This window comes from Erigeron canadensis, chromosome 1, assembly GCF_010389155.1.
Source record: "Erigeron canadensis isolate Cc75 chromosome 1, C_canadensis_v1, whole genome shotgun sequence".
In the NCBI taxonomy this organism is placed as follows: Eukaryota; Viridiplantae; Streptophyta; class Magnoliopsida; order Asterales; family Asteraceae; genus Erigeron; species Erigeron canadensis.
The window spans coordinates 55832452-55856122 of record NC_057761.1 but is presented as its reverse complement, the minus strand read 5'-3'; the positions used below and the strand labels follow the sequence as shown (position 1 = coordinate 55856122).

At 32.7% G+C, this 23671-nt stretch overlaps 2 protein-coding genes and 2 pseudogenes across 2 annotated transcripts; 3 read left to right on the top strand and 1 right to left on the bottom strand.

Moving 5' to 3' along the window:
- Positions 1 to 5733: 5733 nt before the first annotated feature.
- Positions 5734 to 6317, top strand: LOC122595515 (annotated as a pseudogene).
- A 4036-nt stretch (positions 6318 to 10353) lies between these two features.
- On the top strand, positions 10354 to 11642 carry LOC122578196 (secoisolariciresinol dehydrogenase-like). The gene is made up of 2 exons (XM_043750106.1): positions 10354 to 10458; positions 10679 to 11642. The coding sequence occupies exons 1-2, from the start codon at positions 10433 to 10435 to the stop codon at positions 11499 to 11501; spliced, it is 849 nt and encodes a 282-aa protein (XP_043606041.1). The 5' UTR covers positions 10354 to 10432; the 3' UTR covers positions 11502 to 11642.
- Positions 11643 to 13096: 1454 nt separating this feature from the next.
- LOC122595506 (putative nuclease HARBI1) lies at positions 13097 to 13945 on the bottom strand. The gene has a single exon (XM_043767877.1). The coding sequence runs from the start codon at positions 13943 to 13945 to the stop codon at positions 13097 to 13099; it is 849 nt and encodes a 282-aa protein (XP_043623812.1).
- A 5393-nt stretch (positions 13946 to 19338) lies between these two features.
- Positions 19339 to 20465, top strand: LOC122595495 (annotated as a pseudogene).
- Positions 20466 to 23671: the final 3206 nt, after the last annotated feature.

Genomic DNA, 23671 nt, shown 5'->3' with positions numbered 1-23671 from the left:
CCTAATTAATCAGTTCCTTTGTAAAAGCCTTTACCACCAATGCTTAAAACAATTTCCCTAACCAACTAGTTTGTTTGACTATCAAATTAACAATTGTGTCTATACGAAGATAACGTGATACCACCAACCGCTATACAACACGTTGACAAAATAACTCCTTTTATTAAAATGACATTCACTATCATACTATGAACTAGTGACAATTGATTATAGATAATTAACTGAAATCACATACATATTTAACTAGTACCACTAACGAGGAACACATATATCACCAATATCAAAATAATAACTGATAAGAAATTAAATTATCAACATCTCGATACAACGATAATTGAAATCAACTTGAATTAATAAAATAATGCAACCGTACATATTGTTTTGCTACATCAAGATGGATGATAAAGTGATTAGTCACTCATATTAAATATGAAAGAACAAATCAAAAGAAAAGAATTCATATTATACCAATAAATTGAAAAAATTCAGTAGCAACAATGATTGTAATTCAAAGCTTCAAAGTTAAAAACCCTATCAACTTGTTTGCTCTTAATCAATAGAAGCTATGAGAAAACTATGAAAAAGTCTATCAAAATTCGTCCGTAATTCAAAACCCTAATCCAGTATATATATGAAAATCCTGTGTAACACCCGTTACAAGAATTCGCGTGCAACACCCGTTACAAGCTTCAGGAAATGTCACGGTAGTTATGCAACTCGTTACAGTGGAGACACACGTAACGGGTATTACATGGCTAACGGTTGTTACAAACTCCAGACTTTGTTTTTTTCGTCTTTCACTTGATTCCAACCGAACCTTTCTCTCGTTTCTTCCATGGATCATTGAAATCAACCAATTCATCCGTATAATCGTTCTCCAACCTGGAAACACTCAACATTACCTCAAAGCATCGAAAGTTAGATATAAAACTATAAAAATTACGAATAATTGGTACTAAAATCATGTAAAAAATGGTATAATATTGGTCACATCAGTGCCTTTTTTTTTCTTTTCCCATTAAAAATAATATTTTTTTAAAAAACTGTTTGTGTTACTATTTTAATATATGTAATGTAATTTGTTACTGCTGGATAATCCTAAGACAGAGGTGACCTTATTTTCAATGGGTTCAAGTATTTTTCGTGGCATGTGGATTCCTGCAACTGATTATAAATAAATCGAGCTTTACTTACCAAGTATATATATATACTTCTATATCTATATATACTATATTAATAAATAAACTACCATCCTCTCTTTTCAATTCTCTACCTTTAAAATATTCAAAATACCCTTAATTTTCAACACAGTCCTAACTCATACACTAAATCTACCAAATATATCTTTAAAGTACTTTACCCCCATATTTATTTAAGCTATCTATCTTCTTTATTAATTAATTTAAATATTTCAATCTAATATCTCTATAATATTTTTAATAAAGTTATTTACAAATTAAAGATATATCCCTTAACTATAAAATAACTACACTACCATTTACGTCAATTACTTTTATATTAATAACCACATCTTTACCACCACCACTACTAGAACCACCCGTTGTCACCAGCACCGCCGCATTGCGCGGGTTCCCATCTCGTATATATATAATGTAACATCCTAAAATTTTAAGCCAATGAAAATTAATCTTTAATATAGTTTCGACATTAAAATAGTTTACTAGTATTTTATTTTTAGATACGGGATTGGATTAGTTGGAAACTTAGCAGCTAGCGGGTGAATTTTCCCCAAATTTTAATTTGGGTCGTGACTTCTCAATAGAGTGCCAGACTCCTACCTTTTCTTTCATTAGTCATCTTCCATTTTCTCCTTCTTCTACCTTCTCTAATCTTCTTTTCTTGATTTTTTTCCTCCTCAATTTCAATCTAACAAGAATCATTTAACAAGAATAACAATAATAAGCTTCCAATTCCTTATAAATTCAAAGTGAGAGTTTTTGTGTATGATGTATAGGCTAAATTTTAAGAGAAAATAGGTAGGAGAAGAGTTTATGATTTTAATCCTTGACCTTGTTCTTGAATTCTTGAAGTAATGATTTTCCTTTAACCTAATTTTACTTTCTTTTAGAAATTAGGGTTCTTACTATTAATTTAATTGGGGAAAATTGGGGGTCTCTTTAAAATAAGTAATTTGCTTTACTAAAAGTTAGGGTTCTTGAAATTTAATCAATTTGGGGGTTTATAATTGGGTGCATGAAAGTTTTGATGAGTGTTAGTGAGAACAAAAATTAGACAGATTCTGTCTCTGATTTTGCAACGTGTGAAACACCTCTATATCAGATTATTCACTTGTTGATCACTAAAAAAAAAATGTAAGTTTATATGTTAGATTGAAGTGGCCACTGGAATTAGGTCATAATATGGTGTAGAACTCTAGTTATGAATTTTTGAAGTCAGTGTGGTCATTCTGAATTTTCAGCAAAAACGATTATGTGTGAGTTTTTAAAACGAATATAACTCACTTATACGGGTCAAATCTTATGTTGGTTACTAAAAATAAAATGTACCTAAATGTGTTAGATTGAAGTGTCCACTGGAATGAGGTCAAAATATGGTGTAGAACTCAAGTTATGGTCATTTGAAGTCAGTAAGGTCAAAGCTGTTTTCAGCAACAATGTTGGTTTTTAAAACGACCAGAAGCCACCTTTGAAAGAAAATTCACATGTTGGTCACTAAATATAAAATGTAGGTATATGTGTCATCTAAATCTGGCTACTGGAATCAAGTAAAACGAGTTAGTAGAACTTGAGTTATGCTTGTTTAAAGTCTGCTTGGTCAAATATGAAAATGAAGATTTTGGTACGAAAGTAAGTTTTGGTCAAATGAAAATGATATAAGAGATACATGTTTGATGAACCAACCCAAGATTGATATAAGATGGTAAATGATGGGTTGGGTGTTTAAATGCTAGTGATTATGGTTAGACGGCCTAGTATGTGATTGATGATCCTATATGCGTTTGTGATCTATTGCTAGGTAAAACATACATATTTGGTATTCTTGCGGTTATCTTGATTTATGATTTTGGTTGTCGTGGAGGAGTTGAGTTTTCTTGCATACTTTTATATATGCCTTGGGTCAATTACCATATGATGGTGGATTCCATGTGTGGTTATTGATTTGGCGTTGAGCCTAAGTAGTGACCGTCTTTGATTACCGGCCTAAGTAGTGGCCATAGTCCATGTAGGACATAGCTCATGTGGAGCATTGATATTGTTTATTGAGATTGTAGTCATTTGCTTATATGGATCCATGTAATGCGTTAGTACAAAGGTGAGTATATAGGTATGGTACGACGGTACCATAGGCTATATGCAATAGACCTTTGTGCATTACCCTCCTTCGTATGTATAAACGTATGCAAGATTATTCACTAAGATTTGCTTACTTTTTAGTTGTTTTACCCTTTTTATAGGTTGTCCCGGAAGCGAAAACAAAGTTTAGTGATAATGATTGAAGCTTGAAGTTGCTTTATGGATTTTGATTGCTTTAGCTAAATGCGGAAAATGGTAACATTGATAGGACCCGTAGAGACCCCTTTGAACTATTGGCTCATGATACTTTAATTGTTTTGGTATATTTATTGATTACGTCAAGTGTATGAATTAAGAAGGTTTGGTTATTTTTTGAGTCATTTTGTATTAGAAATGTGTTGGATTGTGATTGAAATGTATTTTTAGAAAACTCATAATTCGTAACAGGTTTTGACGATGAATTTACGAACGGGTCATGCCGAAATTTCTAATTTTTGTGCATGGTCTTTATAACGAGTTTTGCTAAATTATCTGTCGATATTTATAATTGAGTACATTCTTTTTAGTTTAAAAAAAAAATTAAATGGTCGAGTCGAGTTTGGTCCTTTCATATATGAGGTTAGGGTTTATGTGGCTGTTAGACACAAAGCTTGGGTGTAGAACCCCTCGCATCTTGTTTTTTTAATCCATAAAAAGCATGGGGGGCATACATTTATAGATATATTAAAAAAAATTAGTATGTGAGTGGTTGTACACCCAAGCTTCGGTGTCTAACAGCCACATACTCCATTTTCTCTCTCTCTCTCTGTATATATATATATATATATATTATGGGAAAATGAAGTATGTGGCTGTTAGACACCCAAGCTTGGGTGTAGACACCCTCACATACTAGTTTTTTAATATATCTATAAATGCTTGATCACCCATGATTAAAAAAACAAGATGTGAGGGGTTCTACACCCAAATTTAGGTGTCTACCTACCACATAAACCCTAACCTCATATATTATATATACACGTTCTTTCTGATTTCTTAATTTGTTGTATAAATTTTATATCACATTATCTTTTCATTTACACATATACTCGTATATATATATATATATTTATATTTATACATGTCTTTTTTAATGTTATTTTTAGTGCACAATTTAATTTTAAAAATATGGATATATGCTTGTTTTTCAGGTATAAAATCTAGTGCAGGCTGCTTGTGGTTTGAAAATACAGTAATTGATGCCGGTTGCTTGTGTAATTTCCCTTGTCCCCCAAATATGCAAAAAAGGATACTTTTTCTTGTTGGAAGGTATGTAATATGCTTAAAATTTCTGCATGTGTGTAATATGTGTGTGTGTGTGGGCGCTAACAAATTATGTGTGTATCTTTGCTGCCAGCCTTGTAGATTTGAATGGTGTGGATATGAAGGATTATGGATCGAGATTGAGAGGCTTGGGTGTGGCTGTTGATGTTGTCAGCTTCAATCTATCTAGGGGAACAACTCAAAAATACATTCATAAATGACCAATATGGGAGGAAGGAGCTTGATGCATTTTTTCGTGCCGTTGACTCTGGTAACAGCAGCATCAAACATATTGAACCCGAAGACGTTAAACATGGATCGTCTTCTATTCGCAAGGTCCTATCCAAGTCTATTTTAAGAAAGAGACTCCGTGGGAAGAAAATTCATCATAAAAATGTTGGAACCACGTTAGTGTGACCGTCACTGATTATGTGTCATTCCTGATATGATAATTGACGATAACTGAAATCCCTATGTCTAGTAAATATATAATGGGCGTATTTACTCTTAAAGACGTAGTATAGGGTTTCTCATTAGATGATTGGAATTATGAGGACTAATGTTACACACATTAAACATCAGAGGGGTTGAATGTGTAAATACTTTCATTATAAATAGAGAGTGATTAACCTTAAATTAGGTTAATGGAGAATCACATAAACACACCCTAATCCCTCCTAGATTCGTGTGTGTCTTCCTCATTAAATTCGTACATCATGTTACAACCGAATTTATCATCACATTATTACTCAATCATCTTGTTATGGGAACCCGAAATCAATAGCAATCATGCTTTATGTTCTTAGAGGTTCCACAAGACGATTGAGGATGTTTTATCACTCGAATCGAATCATGTTTATTCCAACAAAAAAAGCAAAAGGGAAGAATATTCATGCGGCTGGGGATGATAAACATGTCCGATCTGAAGCATTATCTCTTGAGAATGAAGGGGTGAAGTTGGGCAAGAGGAAGGCTGTTTAATCGTTTTATAATGATTTCTCGTAGTTTAAACCGTTTTAATGCCTGTCTATGCTGCCGGATGGTTTATGTTTATCGTGTCCCTCTATGTATCTGTCAACTTGAATACAATTGGATTTTTAGCATTCGCGGTGGTCTCTGTTGCCCCTCTATGTATTCAATTGGAATAGGAATAGGAATGGCGGCAGTAGGAGGAGGTTGTGGTGGGGGAGCTAGTTGAGTGGCATCAGAGACCCACCGAATGCTAAAAATCCAATCATATTCTCTGTTTCTATCGGAACTATACCTTCTGGCCCCATTAAGATGCATGGAATTCTTCGCTGATATCGTCCAAAACCTGCTGAAAACTTTCGCCAACCTGAGGAGAATTTAGAAAAGGTGGACTACCTGTTGGATACAAGGGATGCCAATTTCATAGGATTATCAAGGACTTTATGATACAAGCTGGTGATTTTCTTAAGGGAGATTATGGCCGTAAGTGTGTATCCATATATGGAACTAAGTCTGAGGTTGAAAATTTCATAGCCAAGCACACTGGACCTGGCCTTTAATTTGTCGAAGGCCAACAGTGGACCAAATTCTAATGGATGTCAGTTTTTTCTCACCTGTGCCAAGTGCGATTGGCTTGACAATAAGCATGTGGTATTTAGGAGAGTTCTTGGTGATGGTCTTCTTGTGGTAAGGAAGATCAAGAATAAAGCCACTGTACTAAACAACCGTCCAAAAGTTGCCCTGGTTATTGCTGATTGTGGGGAGATGTGATCACGAGTTGTTTTATGCACATGTGCAGTAATCTTATGCATTCAGATTAATCACTTGCATAAATGCATCCTCTCCGAGTGTATTAAGGATTATCTATCTGGCTGGTTAAGTCAAAAGATAAACATGCAGGTGGAAAATAGAACATGGTTGTGTGTTGCTCTTTAGGCTGCATATATATTTCTGTTTAAAAAGAATAAATTAAACCTTGACCACAGGTGTTTGAATGACTTGTTAATCTTAACATTGAGAATTTGAGATACATATCAATGTCCACGAAACAAGCCTTGCTTGTTCCATAGCATATTTCTAAGTTGTGAATCTATTAATTAACAAGAAGGATCAGCTCACACAAACTTAATGATAATTAAGATTATTATATTCCAGGTTAGTAACTTAGTATAATGCGCGCGATGTATGGTTTCATTAATTTTTGAAGTAATTTTTAGTATTAAAAAGTGATGACTTAGGTATTCATATATCAAACTCAATGCATTTATTTTCCAAGTGCATTATCATATCAAAATAAGGGACATAAATGTTGGTTCAAAAGGACTTATAGACATGTCAAAATAAGGGACATAAATGTTGGCTCAAAATGACTTATAAACTTGTTCGGTTCAACTAGCCGGGCCGGACTTTTTATTTTTAATATTTTAAGTTGAAATATTAACTTATCTATACTCCCTATTAAAAATTATCAACCCATGTTAAAAGTTTACAAGATTTGGGACATATGATTTTACCCTTTTACGCTCCATATTCCTTCCCTTATTCCTACATTTATTCTCCCTATTGTTTTTCTTTTTGTCACAAAAATACACACACCTCCACTGCTCTCCTCAGAACCCAACCATCACCTCCAACGTCCATCGCCTCCACCTTCGTTCAACACCACCACCGCCGCCGTGGAACGTCTCCATGCGACCCACATTGCACCCCTCGATCTAGACGCCATGTCAATGATATTCGCCGCAACACACGGGTACCATGCTCGTTATAATTTAACAAAAACAGTTAAAATATAATTATAGACTGTTAAAAAATAATGCATAACAGTTGTAAAAATATATATATAAGTTTTAAAGCCCACAAACAATCAACATTATCAATAAAATGATTAAAAATACAAAATCGCTTGACTGAAAGAACCGGCTACAATCGTAAAACCGGTCAATTCAAAATAAGTAAAAGACCATACCTAAATAATTGGGCACCTCTCGAAATCTGGTTAAACTAGTATGAGTATGAGTGTATGACAAACCGGTTTGAACCTATTTTAAAATATTGTAAATTGTAAATAAGGAAGATATAGAGTTTGAGAAAATTACATTTTTCGTCCATCAAGTTGGCACATGTTAAAGATGTCACCTTAAAGTTAATAAATAGCCTTTTTGATCATGAAGTTGGTCATTTTTTACATTTTCCACTCCAGACTTAATGTAGTCTTATTTTGGCTATTAATTAAGCCGCCCACGTGACAAAGACATGAGGGACATTATTGTCTTTTCAGCATATCTAGTGAGGGACGAAAAGTGAAAAATTAACCAACTTGAAAGATGAAAACTGCAACTTACCCATTGATAATTGGGAGACGTTTGCAAGATCTTGCGAAATGACGATGATTATAAGAGATAGGAATTGATTTTGATACGCTTGGGAAAGGAAGAATGATATACTTGATGGAATGGAAGAGGGAGTAGTGAAAAATATTGATGAATGATGATAATAATGCCATCACATATTCACATGTTTGTTACGTACGGGTCTTAACAGCCAAGACAACATTCGGTCACGGAGTGTAAAGTAAAAAAAATGACCAGCTTCACAGATCAAAACTGTTATTTCAGACATTACCAACTTTAGGGACAATAAATGTAACTTTCCTTTTTTCAAAAATAAGTTTGATTTCTCGACTTCTTTAGAAAAAAATAAAGGTTCTTTTGAATTTTTTTTTTTAATAAAATAGTTGTTTTAGAAAAGTAAATAATAAGGAAGAATGAAGACGATTAAAATTTTGAAAGGGAGGATTAGATGAGATGGATATTTGTATATTAACAATGGAAATCATCATTTTCAACAACATGGTCGGGATAGCCGCATTTAAGTTATGTAATATTTGATGAATGTTATATGAATTTATTGTGTTGTATATGTGTGTTTCATTGGTATAACTTTCATCAACTATTATATAACACAAATAAAAATTTTTATGGTCAAAGTTCATAAAATTTGACATTGAAATTTTAAAAGTGAACAAGTTTAGTGGGACGGAGAAAGTAGATAATAATACAATTATTTATTAAGGGAATTTTTGTTTTTATCACAAATAGTCCTTATGATTGGCAAAATGACAATTGCACCCTCACATGATATGCACATGTGGGCTCTAAACGGTCAAAACCAACATATATTAGGGACTTCTAGCAACAAAAATGGAAAATCCAGGGAGCGTTAGCAACGAAAGAAAAGTATAAGGGGCAAACTGAGAATATGGCAAACCACAAGGACCATTTGTGACATTTTCTCACAACTATAATACATTTTCTCTCTCCTCAAATCTCAACCACTCATTTTTTTTTTCTCTTATCCATAAATCATTTTATTATTCTAATTCATTCAAAATCTTTTATCTCAAAACCCGTACATCGATAGTTATAAAGTTATATGGGTGTTTTTAAAATTCCATGCTCTTTCATTAGAGATGTCATTCTATATACTTTCGACGAGTTTTTAAATCCGAAGGCGGAACCCGTACGGTTAAGGGCGGAGCCCGTACGGTAGATCACCCAATCACCGCCATCGCCGCTACCGCCATTACATCACCACCCAGCTTAATAGTTCTCGAAAGTCTACTCGAGTAGCTCAAGCTCGAGCCCTGCTCGCCTAAAACCGAGTCGATTTCAAGTGATTTGCGAGTCGATTTCAGGTAACTCGCGAACTGTCTCGTCTCAGTTACACCCCTTGTACCTACCAAATTGGTGTCAATTTGTTGTTCTTGAGTTGGCTGGGGTAATTTCGAACATGGGATGCCACCCTTTTGGGACATAATAGTGGGCATTTAAAGCTTCAACCATTTCTATCCTTCACATTGGCTTGATGGTGGGCTGTAAGCCCATTTATGTCTATCAATAATTCATTTCTATTAGCAACCGCAAACCACACATAAGTGCTATTGTACGTCTTTATTTTTTTTATTAAGATAAAGCAACATAATAGTTGCCGTAACTGTGTATCGTAATAACAATAATCAAAAACTAAATAACCGATCGTATTATTGCTTGTTATGAAGTCATTGAAGTGTTCGGTTAAAAACTTGGTTGTGTACAGATCGGTTCCCTATTACATGAGATATAATAATTCGGTAAAGTAGGTCATTGGTTTGATTATTACGAGTTTGTTGTTTACGAGAGTTTAGACTTATGATATTTTATATGTTTATGTTTATTACTAATTTCGATAACTCAGAAAATTTCACAACAAGCTTGGATTGAAATTGATGATAATGTTAATAATAAGACAAAAATAAATTATTTTGTCTAGGTTCATTAAATTATAAGCAAACATAAATTATTTTAAATCATGTAGCATACTATATATATTAAGATAAAAGGGAAATGCTAAATACAGCCCTAAAGGCTGTATTTAACGTGCATAAAAAAACTTGTACCTTCCATATTAAAAGCGTCTACCCCTTGATTTTCATGGTAAATGTACAAACAATTTATGCACCTTAAACACAGTCTGTATTTAGCAAATCCCAAGATAAAATAAGAAAATATATACTTGTATTAATTAAAATACTTAATACTAAATGTTTGAAACATATGATATTTAATTTGTGTTCTTATATGTAATACAGTATTAAAAGTGTTGACAGGCGGATTATGAAGGACAATCCAAACCGAACCATATATTAATAGATCATGTTGCGGGTGTCGTGTCAAAAATTCTCGTCGACTAATCAAGTACAATAAATAAATAAAAGAACTAACAGCAAATAAATACTCCGTAAATAAATGTGGTGATTCTGTTGTACAATATTTTTGAATCCGGCCCGTACGTACGCGCGGTCTATAAATCATGATCTCCTTTCATTTATTCGTAACACGCAACTCATGATGAACGGTTTTAGTCACCACAGGTATTATTTGCCACATCTCTAGCTAGCTCCTTCACTCGATCGATCAGCTTCATTCTTCTCCATCCAAAAGACTTAATATTTATATAAGTTGTATACGCACATGTACATCCCAAATTATTACATATATCATTTCTCAAAACTTAATTACTATAAAAGATTTGGCTAACATATTACATGAGTATTTATTAATTACACTTGTTATATTCATATGATGATACAGATTAGAAGGCAAGGTAGCCATAGTCACCGGTGGCGCTAGCGGATTTGGTGAAAGTACGGTGAGACTCTTTGCTAGACATGGTGCGAAAGTGGTGATAGCGGACGTTCAAGATGACTTGGCTATTTCTCTTTGTAACAAAATAGTCTCGGAATCAGGTAACAACAACGTTATTTACGTTCATTGCGATGTTACTCAAGATTCGGACATGAAGCACGTGGTGGGCACGGCCGTTTCCACGTTTGGAAAACTCGACATCATGTTCAACAACGCGGGTATCACAGGAAACCTTGATTTCACAATCTTGGACTCCGATAACAAAAACTTCAAACGTGTGTTTGATGTAAATGTGTTTGGATCATTTTTAGGAGCTAAACATGCTGCTAAGGTTATGATACCGGCGAAACGTGGTGTGATTTTGTTTACTTCAAGTGTAGCTTCTGTTCTTGCAGGCGAGTCTCCACATGCTTACACAATGTCTAAGCATGCGGTTTTAGGGTTGATGAAAAACTTGTGTGTGGAATTGGGGCAATACGGGATTAGGGTTAATTGTATTTCACCAGGGTCTGTCTCAACCCCGTTGCTGACAAATGCAATGGGGTTGGAAAAGACCATGGTGGATGGTATTGTGTGTGAATCCGCGGTGTTGAAAGAGGTGGTGCCAACGGCCGAGGATGTGGCCGAGGCGGCATTGTATCTGGGGAGTGATGCGGCTAAGTATGTAACTGGTCTAAACTTGGTGGTTGATGGTGGTTATAGTACCACTAATCCAACTTACTCTAGGGTTATTAAGCAAACGTTTGAAAATCTTGCCAAAAAGACATAGTTACTTTGAGATTGTCCCATTTATATTTATCCATTATTATTTGGGTTAGTTTCAATAATACTACTCCATATTTATGATTGTATTGGTTTAACATATATTGGTCAATTTGATCGTTGTTATATATGTTTTTCATTTCTTGTATATGTATGTTTTTTGTTATTCTGATTTACATGGATACAAATTAGTTTGCTATAAAAAAAAATATACATACTATACCTAGAATTGAAATATTTGCTAGAAATTTTGTTTTTTAACTTTGTTTTTTTTTTTTTTTTTTTTCAATTTCACAATTTTGTCAAATTACATAATAGTTGGTAGGCTGTCAAAAAAAAAAAAAAAAAGCAAGCAGATTAGGCAATGATACATACTACGTACGAAGTATTACATTTCATTTGTTTTACAAGTACCTTTGTAATTACTTTATGAGATTTTATCCACTATTGGCTGAAATATTTGGTATGGTCCTATATTTAGCTGAATATTGTTAGCAATTCCAGTCATATAAATTATTTATATGTATATATGTGTGTCACTGTGTTGTAAAATGCCGTAGTCATATTTAAATAAAAATATACGAAAGTATATATAAATAGTGTGCCGTTGTGCACTTATAATTGCTGTTCAAAAAAATTAAAAATAGTGTAGTGCACTTATATAACAATTATATATAGTTACATATAGTATAGTTTGTTAATGGAAAGTAATATAGCTACGGTGATTTAGAAAAGGATTCACGAGCAAATATATGCGGAAATAAGTTTGGACAAGATGAGAGAATTAAAAGTCATGGAAATATTAATTTTAAGATTGTAATAGAGCATGAAGAGTGGGTCTATTTAGATTTATTGCACATGGTCCCGTCCATATCACATCTTCATTAGACTTTATCTCATCGACCATCTCATCTAATTTCACTCGATTCATTTTTATTTTCCTTCGTGAAAGTCGAAAAATATCATCCTTCTTCAATTCGTTAGATTGGTTTAGTCGGGCCCTTGATACTTTTCAAATCGTAGTTAGTTAGAGCTTAACTTTAGGAATATTTCGACATATGTGTCTAGTAAATTAATTACAATCAAACTATAAATTAAGGAGTAAGGGTACTAGGAGTGGTTGGAAAGATTTTATCAACCCTCTCAAATCTAACCAATAATATTCATCCATCTCACTTTACCTTTTCAACCCTCCCATTCAACCCTTCCAACATTTTTTTTCTTTTTTAAATATATCAAATACATAACATTTTTATTATTAAAACACAACATATTAATAATAAAAACACAATACTACATTTAAACAACTAAAATAAAAAACACTTCAACATATTAAAACATACTAAATTAAATTTTCAATCGGTGTTGGTTGAAAAGCAGGGTCATCGGGGTATGCCAAATCTAGACCCGATACATGCTCTGTAAGATCATACCGGAGACGATGATGGACGTTTTCGTCATGCAACTCCGGTAAAACGCTAGGATCATACACTATCGGTGTCGGTTGGTCCATTATATGAACCGGTAAAATTGTCCTCCCGTCGTCCTTAATGATCATGTTGTGCAATATACAACACGCTTCGACGACTTTGCTGATCTTGTCTAAATCGTAAAAACGAATCGGGCGCTCCAAAATCTTCCATTTTCCCTTAAGAACACCAAAACCCTTTCAATATCTTTTCTTGCCGCTTCTTGTACTCTCTTGAACTTCTTTTCTTTTGGATCGACAGGGTGTGGATAAGCTTTAACAAACATAGACCACCTAGGATAAATCCCATCAGTTAGCAAATAGCCACGTTTGTAATAGCGACCGCGAACAATGAATGATGAGTTTGGAGCCGTCCCATTTCGAACCATGTCATACAAAGGCGACTGATTCAACACATTAATATCGTTATTTGACCCGGGAGGACCAAAAAACGAATGCCATATCCATAAATCTTGTGAAGCGACAGCCTCAATCATGATCGTAGGGACTTTATGATCCCCACGTGTGTATTGCCCTTTCAAACTCCTTGGACAATACCTCCATTCGACATGCGTACAATCAAGACTACCAAGCGTCCCGGGAAGATGATGTCGCGCTTCATGCGGCTGTTGGATCATAACTATGTCATGGGACGTCGGCCTATGTAAAAACTCGCGCCGATATATATTAATGACCGCATCACAAAAGTTGATAAGACATTTGCGTGACGTGCGATTGGCCATGCATAAATACTCATCGAAGTTATCCGATGGTTCACCGATCGAGAGTTGCTTGATTGCCGACGTGCATTTCTGTATCGGCGAGAAACCTTGTCTATTCTTTGCGTCCGTATGTTGTTGAAAATACGAGTATTGAGCTTCAATGTCACCAACAATCTTTAAAAACAACCGTTTACTCATGCGATAACGATGACGAAAGAAGCGTTCGCCGAATTTTGGCGGTTCCGCGAAATAATCACGCATTAACTTTTCATGGGCTTCTTCTTGATGTCGCTCGATGTATGCGCGGGTGTCATTAGAGGAACCCGAGTCTTCTAGCTCTTCCACCGCCGCTAACGCGTCTTTTAAAAAATAAAAACGAACTAGCCGTTGATAAGTCGGGTAGCATAGGCGGGAGGATGATTTCGTTGGATGAAGATGAAGTAGACATTTTTATTATATGAAAGTATATGTGTTTTTGTTGAATATATTGTTGTTGTGTTTGAAATGAAAGAAGAATTGATTAAATAAAGGTAAAAAGGGAAAAAAAAGAAAATTTTAATCAAAGCTTCAAACGGCTATATTGTTTGACCAAATACCCCACCCCAACGTTTCAATTTGCACGCTCCTTCCCATTTTCAATTTTATGAAGCCCGGTTTTTGAAACCTTCTTCCAGCCCTCCAGCCCAGCCCGCTAACACATAGATTGGTGAAACTGACGGTTTGGGCCCAAGCTGCTCCAATCCATTCTCCCATTCCGTATGCCCTAATGTCATAAAAATCAGTAAATCCATTGCATATAATATCATTTATAAGTGTTGACTATTTATTGATCATATCAATAGAAGGCTTCTCGCTTTTGTTGCATCCGATGTTCCAAACTGTTACGTATTTAGAAGGAAGAACAGTACAACACAAAAGTAATTGTGTCAGATATAAACGACATATCGGAGTATTTAAAGGAACATACAAAAAGTCCCATAGTGAGAGCTGTAAATGAATAGAACTTTTGTTAGATATCCATCAAATTGTTCTGCAACAAGTTTGTTTACATTGGATATAATAATAGAACTTGTTTTTCTTAACACCCCATATACTAATAATATTTCATTATACAAATGTCAAAAGTGAGATTCGGATCCTGATTGAATATCTGAAGATTAAACACCATACCAATAATTCACTCCTTGACATATTAAAAGTGGAACGAATTGCATTTTTGGTATCTGTGTTATCATACCTTTTGCAAGTTTGATACAAACACGTGGAAAGTCACGAAATGCATCCTTGTCATATCACACCTGTTGCAATTTTGGTCCAACAGTAACGTTCCGTCTATTTTTTACCGTTAAGGGCATCATGTGCTGGGTTGACACATTGATCATGATATCCTTAATGGTAGAAAATAGACGGAACGTTATTGTTGGACCAAAATTGCAACAGGTGTGATATGACAGAAATTCGTTTCGCGATTTTGCACATGTTTGTATCAAACTTGCAAAAGGTGTGATAACACAGGGACAAAAATGCAATTTGTTCTTAAAAGTGAGATTAACAATTATTGTATGTTTGTTTATGTTTATGTACGTCTTTGTGTTGATTTACCTTTAAAGGCATGAAATGCTGGTCAGTTCGTGTTCGCTTGTTCATCTATTCGTTTAAATTTACAAGGATCGTATATAAAGATAAGATTTTGTTTGGTCAAATATCTTCTTGTTTGTGTTTTTGTTTCGTTAAATTTAGATAAATTGAAGATAAGCCAACTTTTTTTTTTTGTCAGTATTCACTTTGTTCATTTGCAACGCGATTGTCTAGAGCAGAAGTGTGGGACTGTGGGGAATCGAACAAAATGTGTCCCACGCCTGATATTTTTCATCTCATACCAAAAATAATGTTTTCACAGTTTTGACCCAAACGTGTTTACCCATATTTTAACCAACTCAAACAAGACATGGGCCGATCAATAGCAAAATAGGCCCGATACATTGAAATCACGAAATCAAAAGCCAACCAAAATTCTTTGGTATTTAAATAAGTAGCTACCTTGTTTCATGAAAGCTTAGTTGTACTTTTTCATTAAATAGCTTTAGTTCACCAAACAACATATTAACATAAAAACAGAGTTTTTTGCACCGAAAGCGGTAGGTGAGTTTTTACATTTTATTAAATCTGTCCATAGAAGGGAGAAAAAGAAAAATAAGTATTAAGTTTAGTGTGTAGGTACTTTATGTTATCTACCAATAAAACTAAAACATGATCGATATGTTCACGAAACAACATATGGCGTAATCTTTAATCGACACGTGTCCTGTTAATTTATTTATTTTATAAATTAGCTTTTTTAAATGTATATAGATTCAGTTTCATTATTAGACTTACATTTGAACTATAACTCTTAGCTTATTTATACAATACATGGTATAACCTTATTTGATTGACCGTTTTATCATTAATAAAATGATCTCTCTTTCTTTCTGAATTCTTCAACTCCTACATTAACATGAAGATTTCAATATTTTGAGTTTACGATCCGAAATCACAAGCAATTTATCGTCATCCACTATGCTAACAAGTTCCGATTTTGATGTGATTGTAAAAATTTAAGGTAAATCCAAAATTTTAAATAAACACATATTATATTATCATTATTGTTTATTATAACTTAAATACAATCAACGGTTAACCACAATTTATTTCATACTCACGAATCATGTATGAGACATATTCAAATTTTTGTATAATACAATATATATATAACTACCGTACATTGTACGGATATTAGTACTAGTAAATTTATAAGTTTGTAATTAACTATTTAAGTTTTAACTTTAAACTCTTAAATCATAAATGAGCTAAATGCCCATTAATTATATTTTTCTTATAAAGTTAATTAAATGTTTATTCTTTTTTTACAAATATATATATATATATATTAAAACAATAAGAATCCTAGCTTTCTAAAGCTCTCACCTTAACTCAAAACTATATTTAAATGTTGCCACATAGGATTTAGCGTATGTGTCATCTCCACCCTTTTTTGTATATATTTATTTAAATAGATTTGAATTATTTAGGTAAAAATTATAACAAATAAGATAGTTATAATTTATATCTTTGAGAGAATAATTTCATATAATCTTTTTAAAGATTATATTCAATAAATCAATCTTTAACATATCTAAATTTTGATAAGCTATTCAAACATATTTATTTTGTTAGTTATTTGCATAACTTGACTTTTATTCACTTCGTAAAACTTTGGTAAGGTACAACATGAATGACTTCTCATAATAATTAAATTACATATAACATTGAAGAATCTTAGATGGATACGGTTATGGACCGATGATATACAGGTCAAATATTTTATTTTTGTCTCCGACATATTTATAAGTTATGCATTGGTTTGAATCATTATTTGGGTCAGTTACTTCTACTATGTTTTTGCTTTCAGTTATTTTGTTTTAATCATCGACAATGAAAGAAGCATGATGATATTTTTATTGTTTATACTCTTCGTGTGGTATAATAGTTATAAGTGTTTTATGAATTAAATTGTCCATACTATTGTTAAACATATAAATTATTACATGGTCAATTGTATGTTGCTCTAGCTATGCAAAATTTTAGTTTGATAGTATAGTAGTTGTAATATCTTTTTTTTTTATTTGTATTGGTGTATCTACATAGTTCATGCATACAATAGAGTAACTAAAAAATTCGTGCACACTATAACTTTTCGATCTTAGTTACTATCAGCATTTCCACGCACTTATCCCTAAAAATAAAGAACATATTAATATTATGCTAACTAAACTAAATTTTATTAATTATCAATGTCGTGTTAAAATATTTGATTAATCAATTAAACAACCGCACATCGTGCGGGTAAAAAATCTAGTATATATATATATATATATTAAGAGAGTAATTAACCAAACATTTTTAAGCACTCTTCAAACTAAAATTTATTCTAAAAAATTATCACGTATCCTATATGGTATCTCCACAATTTTTTACAATATATATAACAAAAAATATTATTAATATCTAAATTTTCATGCAAGCTTAAATTAAAATAAATACTAAAGATATATTAAATTAAATAAAATAAATTATGTATGAAACAAATCCCGTTAAAAAAGAAACACAAAGCCCATATAAATATTAATTATTTAATAACTATAGATAGAGCATTAAATAAATAATGTCTAATCTTATACATAATCTCTTCCAAAATCTCGCATGTGAATATATATATATATATATATATAATATATCTACTAATATACTAAAACATGATTGTATATCTTTTAAAGCAACATGTGGCACTAGCTTTAAACGACACGTGTCATATTTGAATACTTTGAATAAAACTCTAAATTATACATAACTAATTAATTATCTACATTATTATTTATCGTGATTTTAACTTTTATTATATCTAGAGTTCATATGTAGATAAGGATATGAATTCCTAATTGGCTAATTGTATATTGGAGTCGATAAATTTTTATTACTATAATTTCCATAATTTATATCTAACTAATTTTAGTATAATTTCAAATATACGAATTTAATAAATTAAACACGAACCGATGTTTATGATTTTTATGATGATGCAAGTCATTGCTAATAAAACTTCTTTCACGCTTTTACAAGTTATAAATTATGAGAGGACAAAGTCCATTATCATGTTAGAAGTTTTTTGAATTCATAATAATGTAACGACTTATTTTCAAGTTATATTATTACTGAATACTCCGTATATAAATTCTTATGAAATATAAAGTCATGTCGAATATTGTACGGGTATTAAATTTATGACATATTAAAATAAGTGTTTATTATAATTAAGCTTCGATCATCGGTTTACTTTAACCACAATTTATTTCATACTCACGAATCAACTATGAGTCATATTCAAATTTTTTTATGATACAATCTATATAGCTACCGTACATCGTACGGGTATTAGGACTAGTATATATATATATATATATGGGAAGAGAATATGAGACTGTTAGGCACCTAAGTTGGGTGAAAAACCCTCACATACCTTTTTTTAAACCATAATAATCATGGAAGTCAAACATTTATTCAAAATATTAAAATATTAGTATGTGAGGGGTTTTTCATCTAAATTAGGTACATAACAGACCAAACTCACTTTTCATATATATATATATATATATATAGCTTGGATTTATACACACGGTTTTACTGTCGTATCAAAATATAACACATACAAAATATGGGAATAAAATTGAAAAGACAACATCAAATTAAATATTGAAAACAAAGCCTTGTACATATTTCATTCAAATGGTATCAAATCTAATTAATTGAGCTCACATTGAATGTATATACATGTATTATGTGTATTTATTTTCTGTTATCGGGATATATTGTCAAATCCTTGCAAACCACTAGAAAAGCAAGCAAAAGATTTTGCACATTTGACACATCATTAAAAATATGAATATCATCAGTTGCAAGTCGCTTGTCATGAACCCATTTTTTCATTTTATATATATATGGTCAGTCATTTAAAGTATTAACATGCCACTTACATCTTTACTTAATTTCCCTATTATAATTAGACATTGTTTTACTTCTTGATGCTTGCCATCTATTAATCGGAGATCGTAACAAACATGCAAACGAACACTACATTTTGCCATAGTTCCTCACCACCCCCACTGACTCAAAGGTCAACATATTATTCACCATTATATATATCAAGTGTCTCACAATTTTCATTAATTCCTAGTATTATATGAACGTGATTTATGCATAATTCGGTTACTACAAACTAAAACAACTACGTTAATTTTATACAGATTGAAAGACAAAGTCGCCATAGTCACCGGTGGAGCTAGCGGTTTTGGTGAAAGTACGGTGAGACTTTTCATGAAACATGGTGCCAAAGTCGTGATTGCAGATGTCCAAGACGAACGAGGGACTTCCGTATGTGAAGAACTACTTTCTAAATCGGGAAATGTTACATACATTCATTGTGATGTCATCAACGATTCCGAAGTGAAGAATCTTGTCGACTTGACCATATCCAAATACGGAAAGTTGGATATCATGTTCAACAATGCAGGTACTATACGTATCCATATATGGGCATGCCTCATGTAAAAATAAAATTACAAAAGACATAGTATTATATGTTAGATAATTTTACTTTATAATGTGATAGTTATAATTATTACTTGATACCGCATTAACTGCTTTTTAAATTCGTCACAGGAATATCTGGTGACACTAATATCAAGATCCTAAGCTCTGGTATCGAAAACTTCAAAAAAGTTTTCAATGTAAACGTGTTTGGCTCCAAACACGCTGCTCGTGTCATGATCCCCGCAAAAAGCGGGGTTATTCTATTCACATCAAGTGTGGCATCGATTATCTCGTGTGGATCACCACACGGCTACACAGCATCAAAGCACGCAGTAGTGGGGTTGATGAGAATTTATGTGTGGAACTAGGGGAGTATGGAATCCGTGTGAACTGCATTATTTCGCCTTGTGGCATTGCTACACCGTTGTTGGTTAATGCGATGGGAATGGAGAAAAAGGCGGTGGAGGAATTGGTGTGTGAGTCCGCCACCTTGAAAGGGGGGGTGCCAACAGCGGAGGATGTGGCCGGGGCGGCGTTATATTTGGTTAGCGATGAGGGGAAGTTTGTAAGTGGAGTCAACTTGGTTGTTGATGGTGGTTATAGTATCACCAATCAGTCATTTACTAGTGTGGTGAAAAGTTCAATATCTATTTAAATAGCTCGATCGATCTATTGATGTCAAAATATAACACAGCATAGTTATCGGATGATGCATCTCATATAATGGATGTATGTCAATATTGGGTCATAGTTTTTACCATTAATTATAACAATGATATTATAAGGTAATAGTAGTATAATCTCTATTATTAATAAAAAGAATTGTTTCTAAAAGAAAAAATATGATGTGTCATTTTATAACTTTTTTCTACAATTTTTTATAATTTTTTATAATTAAAGATGATGTCATTTTACAAAAATATATTTATTCTAATTTAGCATATATTTTCTTTAGTCTATCATAGTTCAAAATTTTTATTTAAGTATTGATGAAATATTTATAAATTTAAATTAATGATATTTTCTATATCTATCTTCAAGTAAAATTTATTTTTGAGTTAAAATACAAAACTACATAAGTTTAGCTCTCTTGGCGACAATTTTTATTAATTACAAATTTACAGTAATGATTTAAGTCTTGATTAAATATCTATAAATTTAAATTAATGATATTTTCTATATCTATCTCCGTAAAAATTTATTTTGAAGTTAAAATACATAATCATATAGGTTTAGCGCCCTTGATGTTTCAATTTTATGGTTATAGATACGTAAATCATGTTTTGCTTTTATAGGTTGCAGGTTATATTATAATTATTATCTACTGATTATGATGTTAATATTATTCTACGACTTTGAAGTTTCAGCCTTATTAATATCAACACTTACAACAATTTTTATTAATTACAAATTTATAGTTATGATCTTTTGTTTACCTTAAATTTAATGTTTGGTAATGTTAAGATCACATTTTGCATCTTATTACAATTTATATTTAGTATTTGTAACGAAACATATTTGCAACGGTCCGGATTAAATCCGGGTTGATTAGCTAGTAAACTAACAAAGTTGTTCAGATTATGAACAAAATCTCGTATCAATTGTGTTAGAATATGAACACATAAATAACCATATAATCACGAGTAAGCGCAACGGAAGAAACCGAAACATATATGTAATCAAATTAATTAACAAAGACTAGAATTGAGTCGTGTACCTTATGCAAGCTCCAATAAAAATAATAATAACAAGATTATTATTAATGCTTAGGGTTTAAAGCAAAACCCCTCTACGATCTCACACTAGACACCCCGAATAACGTATGCTAGTACTCGATCACAAACCAAACAACCTTTTGCTTGAACCTTAAACTTCAAAGTCGAAACCCCTCAAGAAGAAGGAATTTCGGCCACTTCAAAGCAAGGAAGAAAAATGAGAGAATTTGCTTATGTGAAAAAGTATATGAAAAACCAAGAATTAAGCATCTATTTATAGGGCTTAATTAGGTTAATCCTAACTTGGAAAATAAGCAACATAAAGGCTTAAACAAGCCTTCATGTGCCGTCCCCCCTTAATGGACTTTAGGTCCAAGTCCATTTTCTGATTTTCACATTTTAATCCTCCTCTTTAATCAATTAAATATAACTAACCCTTTAATTATGTTTAATTAATCATTTCGTGATCAAACTAATCAATATATTACTTTAATATATCAATTAATATTATCGAGTTACCGTGCCATTTTGTGTGACCCCGTAGGCTCAAATTATTCCCGGACATGCGATTTATAATAAAATGATCACACTCCAACAACTCCCACTTGAGCATGTTATTATAAAGGCAATAACATTGGTTGGCGTCTAGCAACACTCCAATGCTCCCGGAAATATTTAAGAACAGATTCTTAAACTGCCAAGTTGAAATGATTTAGACTTTAATATCCCTTTGTTCAGATACCCTTGTTAATTATGAATATGGATCAATGTCATTTCATAATTTTAACGATTATGTTTCTCATTTCTACAATTAATTAAGATTACCAAATTAGTCAAGACAACTTCTTGAGTTCATTTGGGTGTGGCCACACAAACATCTTCAATTAATTAATGAGGGCGCCAAATGGTATCATACTTCAGTTGCAAATTGAAGGAACAAATCCTGTATTGACTACAAGTGTCTGGCCATGTCGTTTCTTAACATTTCTGAAAATAGCCCTTTATTACTGCCTTGTTCAGGACAGTTAGGAACTATATCAAGAAATGCAATCCACACATGCATAACTCACTTGTATCTCAAGTCAAAGGATAAATAAAGTAACCATTTCACGAATTTCATTTAATGACGCCGATTCATAAAATGATAATTCGTTCTGTGGGGTAAGTCCAATATTCACCTTTTGAATGTCATGTGAGTTTGGTACGATCCACCATCTTCAAAATATTCCCTTAAATATTTTCATCAATCTCTCACAATTGTCTTACTGTAATTATATTCCCATATAATTAATCGACAATAGACATTTAGAATATTCAACTAATGTTCATGGATTTAAACATGCAAATATAGGACACAATTATTATAAAAATGAAACCACTTATACCGCGTATAAAGATTCATTTATTGAAAATAACAATTGTTTAACATCCCATTATCCAAATACCAATCACAGATTTACATGATATAACCTAGCAATATCTAAGACCTAAGCCTTCTGCATGCTTGTTGAGCTTTCCCTTTGACAATGCCTTTGTAAAAGGATCCGCCAAGTTATAATCTATGTGAACTTTGAGTAAATTGATTTCACGTGATTCGATTTGCTCTCGAATATAGTGATATCTTCTTTGGTAATGTCTGGCACCCTTTTGAACCCCAGGTTCATTGAAAATGACAATTGCTCCAGAATTGTCACAGTACAAATCCATAGGTGTATTATTTGATGGCATCACATCAAGTCCAGAAATAAACTTTCTGATCCAGACAGCTTCCATTGTTGCATCCGAAGCAGCTATATACTCAGACTCTGTAGCAGACATAGCAACAGTAGATTGCTTCTTGCTCTTCCAATCTACTACTCCTCCATTCAAAATGAAGACATACCCTGACTGAGACTTGGTATCATCCTTATCAGTCTGAAATCCAGCATCACAGTATCCAGTGACTTTAAGCTCTTGATCTGGATTTCCTTCATACACCAAAAACAATTCTTTAGTAGCACGCATGTACTTAAGAATGTTTTTCACAGCAGTCCAATGATCGTCTCCAGGATTTTGTTAATATCGGCTTACTATATTTTGTGCGAACGCAACATCAAGTCTAGTGTATCTAACCGCATACATGATAGATCCCACCGCCGAAGCATAA

Excerpts from the sequence above, each read along its gene's own strand:
- LOC122578196 (XM_043750106.1), top strand. The coding sequence starts at position 10,433 with ATGATGAACGGTTTTAGTCACCACAG. Across the intron at positions 10,459-10,678 it reads AACGGTTTTAGTCACCACAG|ATTAGAAGGCAAGGTAGCCA; the intron begins GTATTATTTGCC and ends ATGATGATACAG.
- LOC122595506 (XM_043767877.1), bottom strand. The coding sequence starts at position 13,945 with ATGCGTGATTATTTCGCGGAACCGCCAAAATTCGGCGAACGCTTCTTT.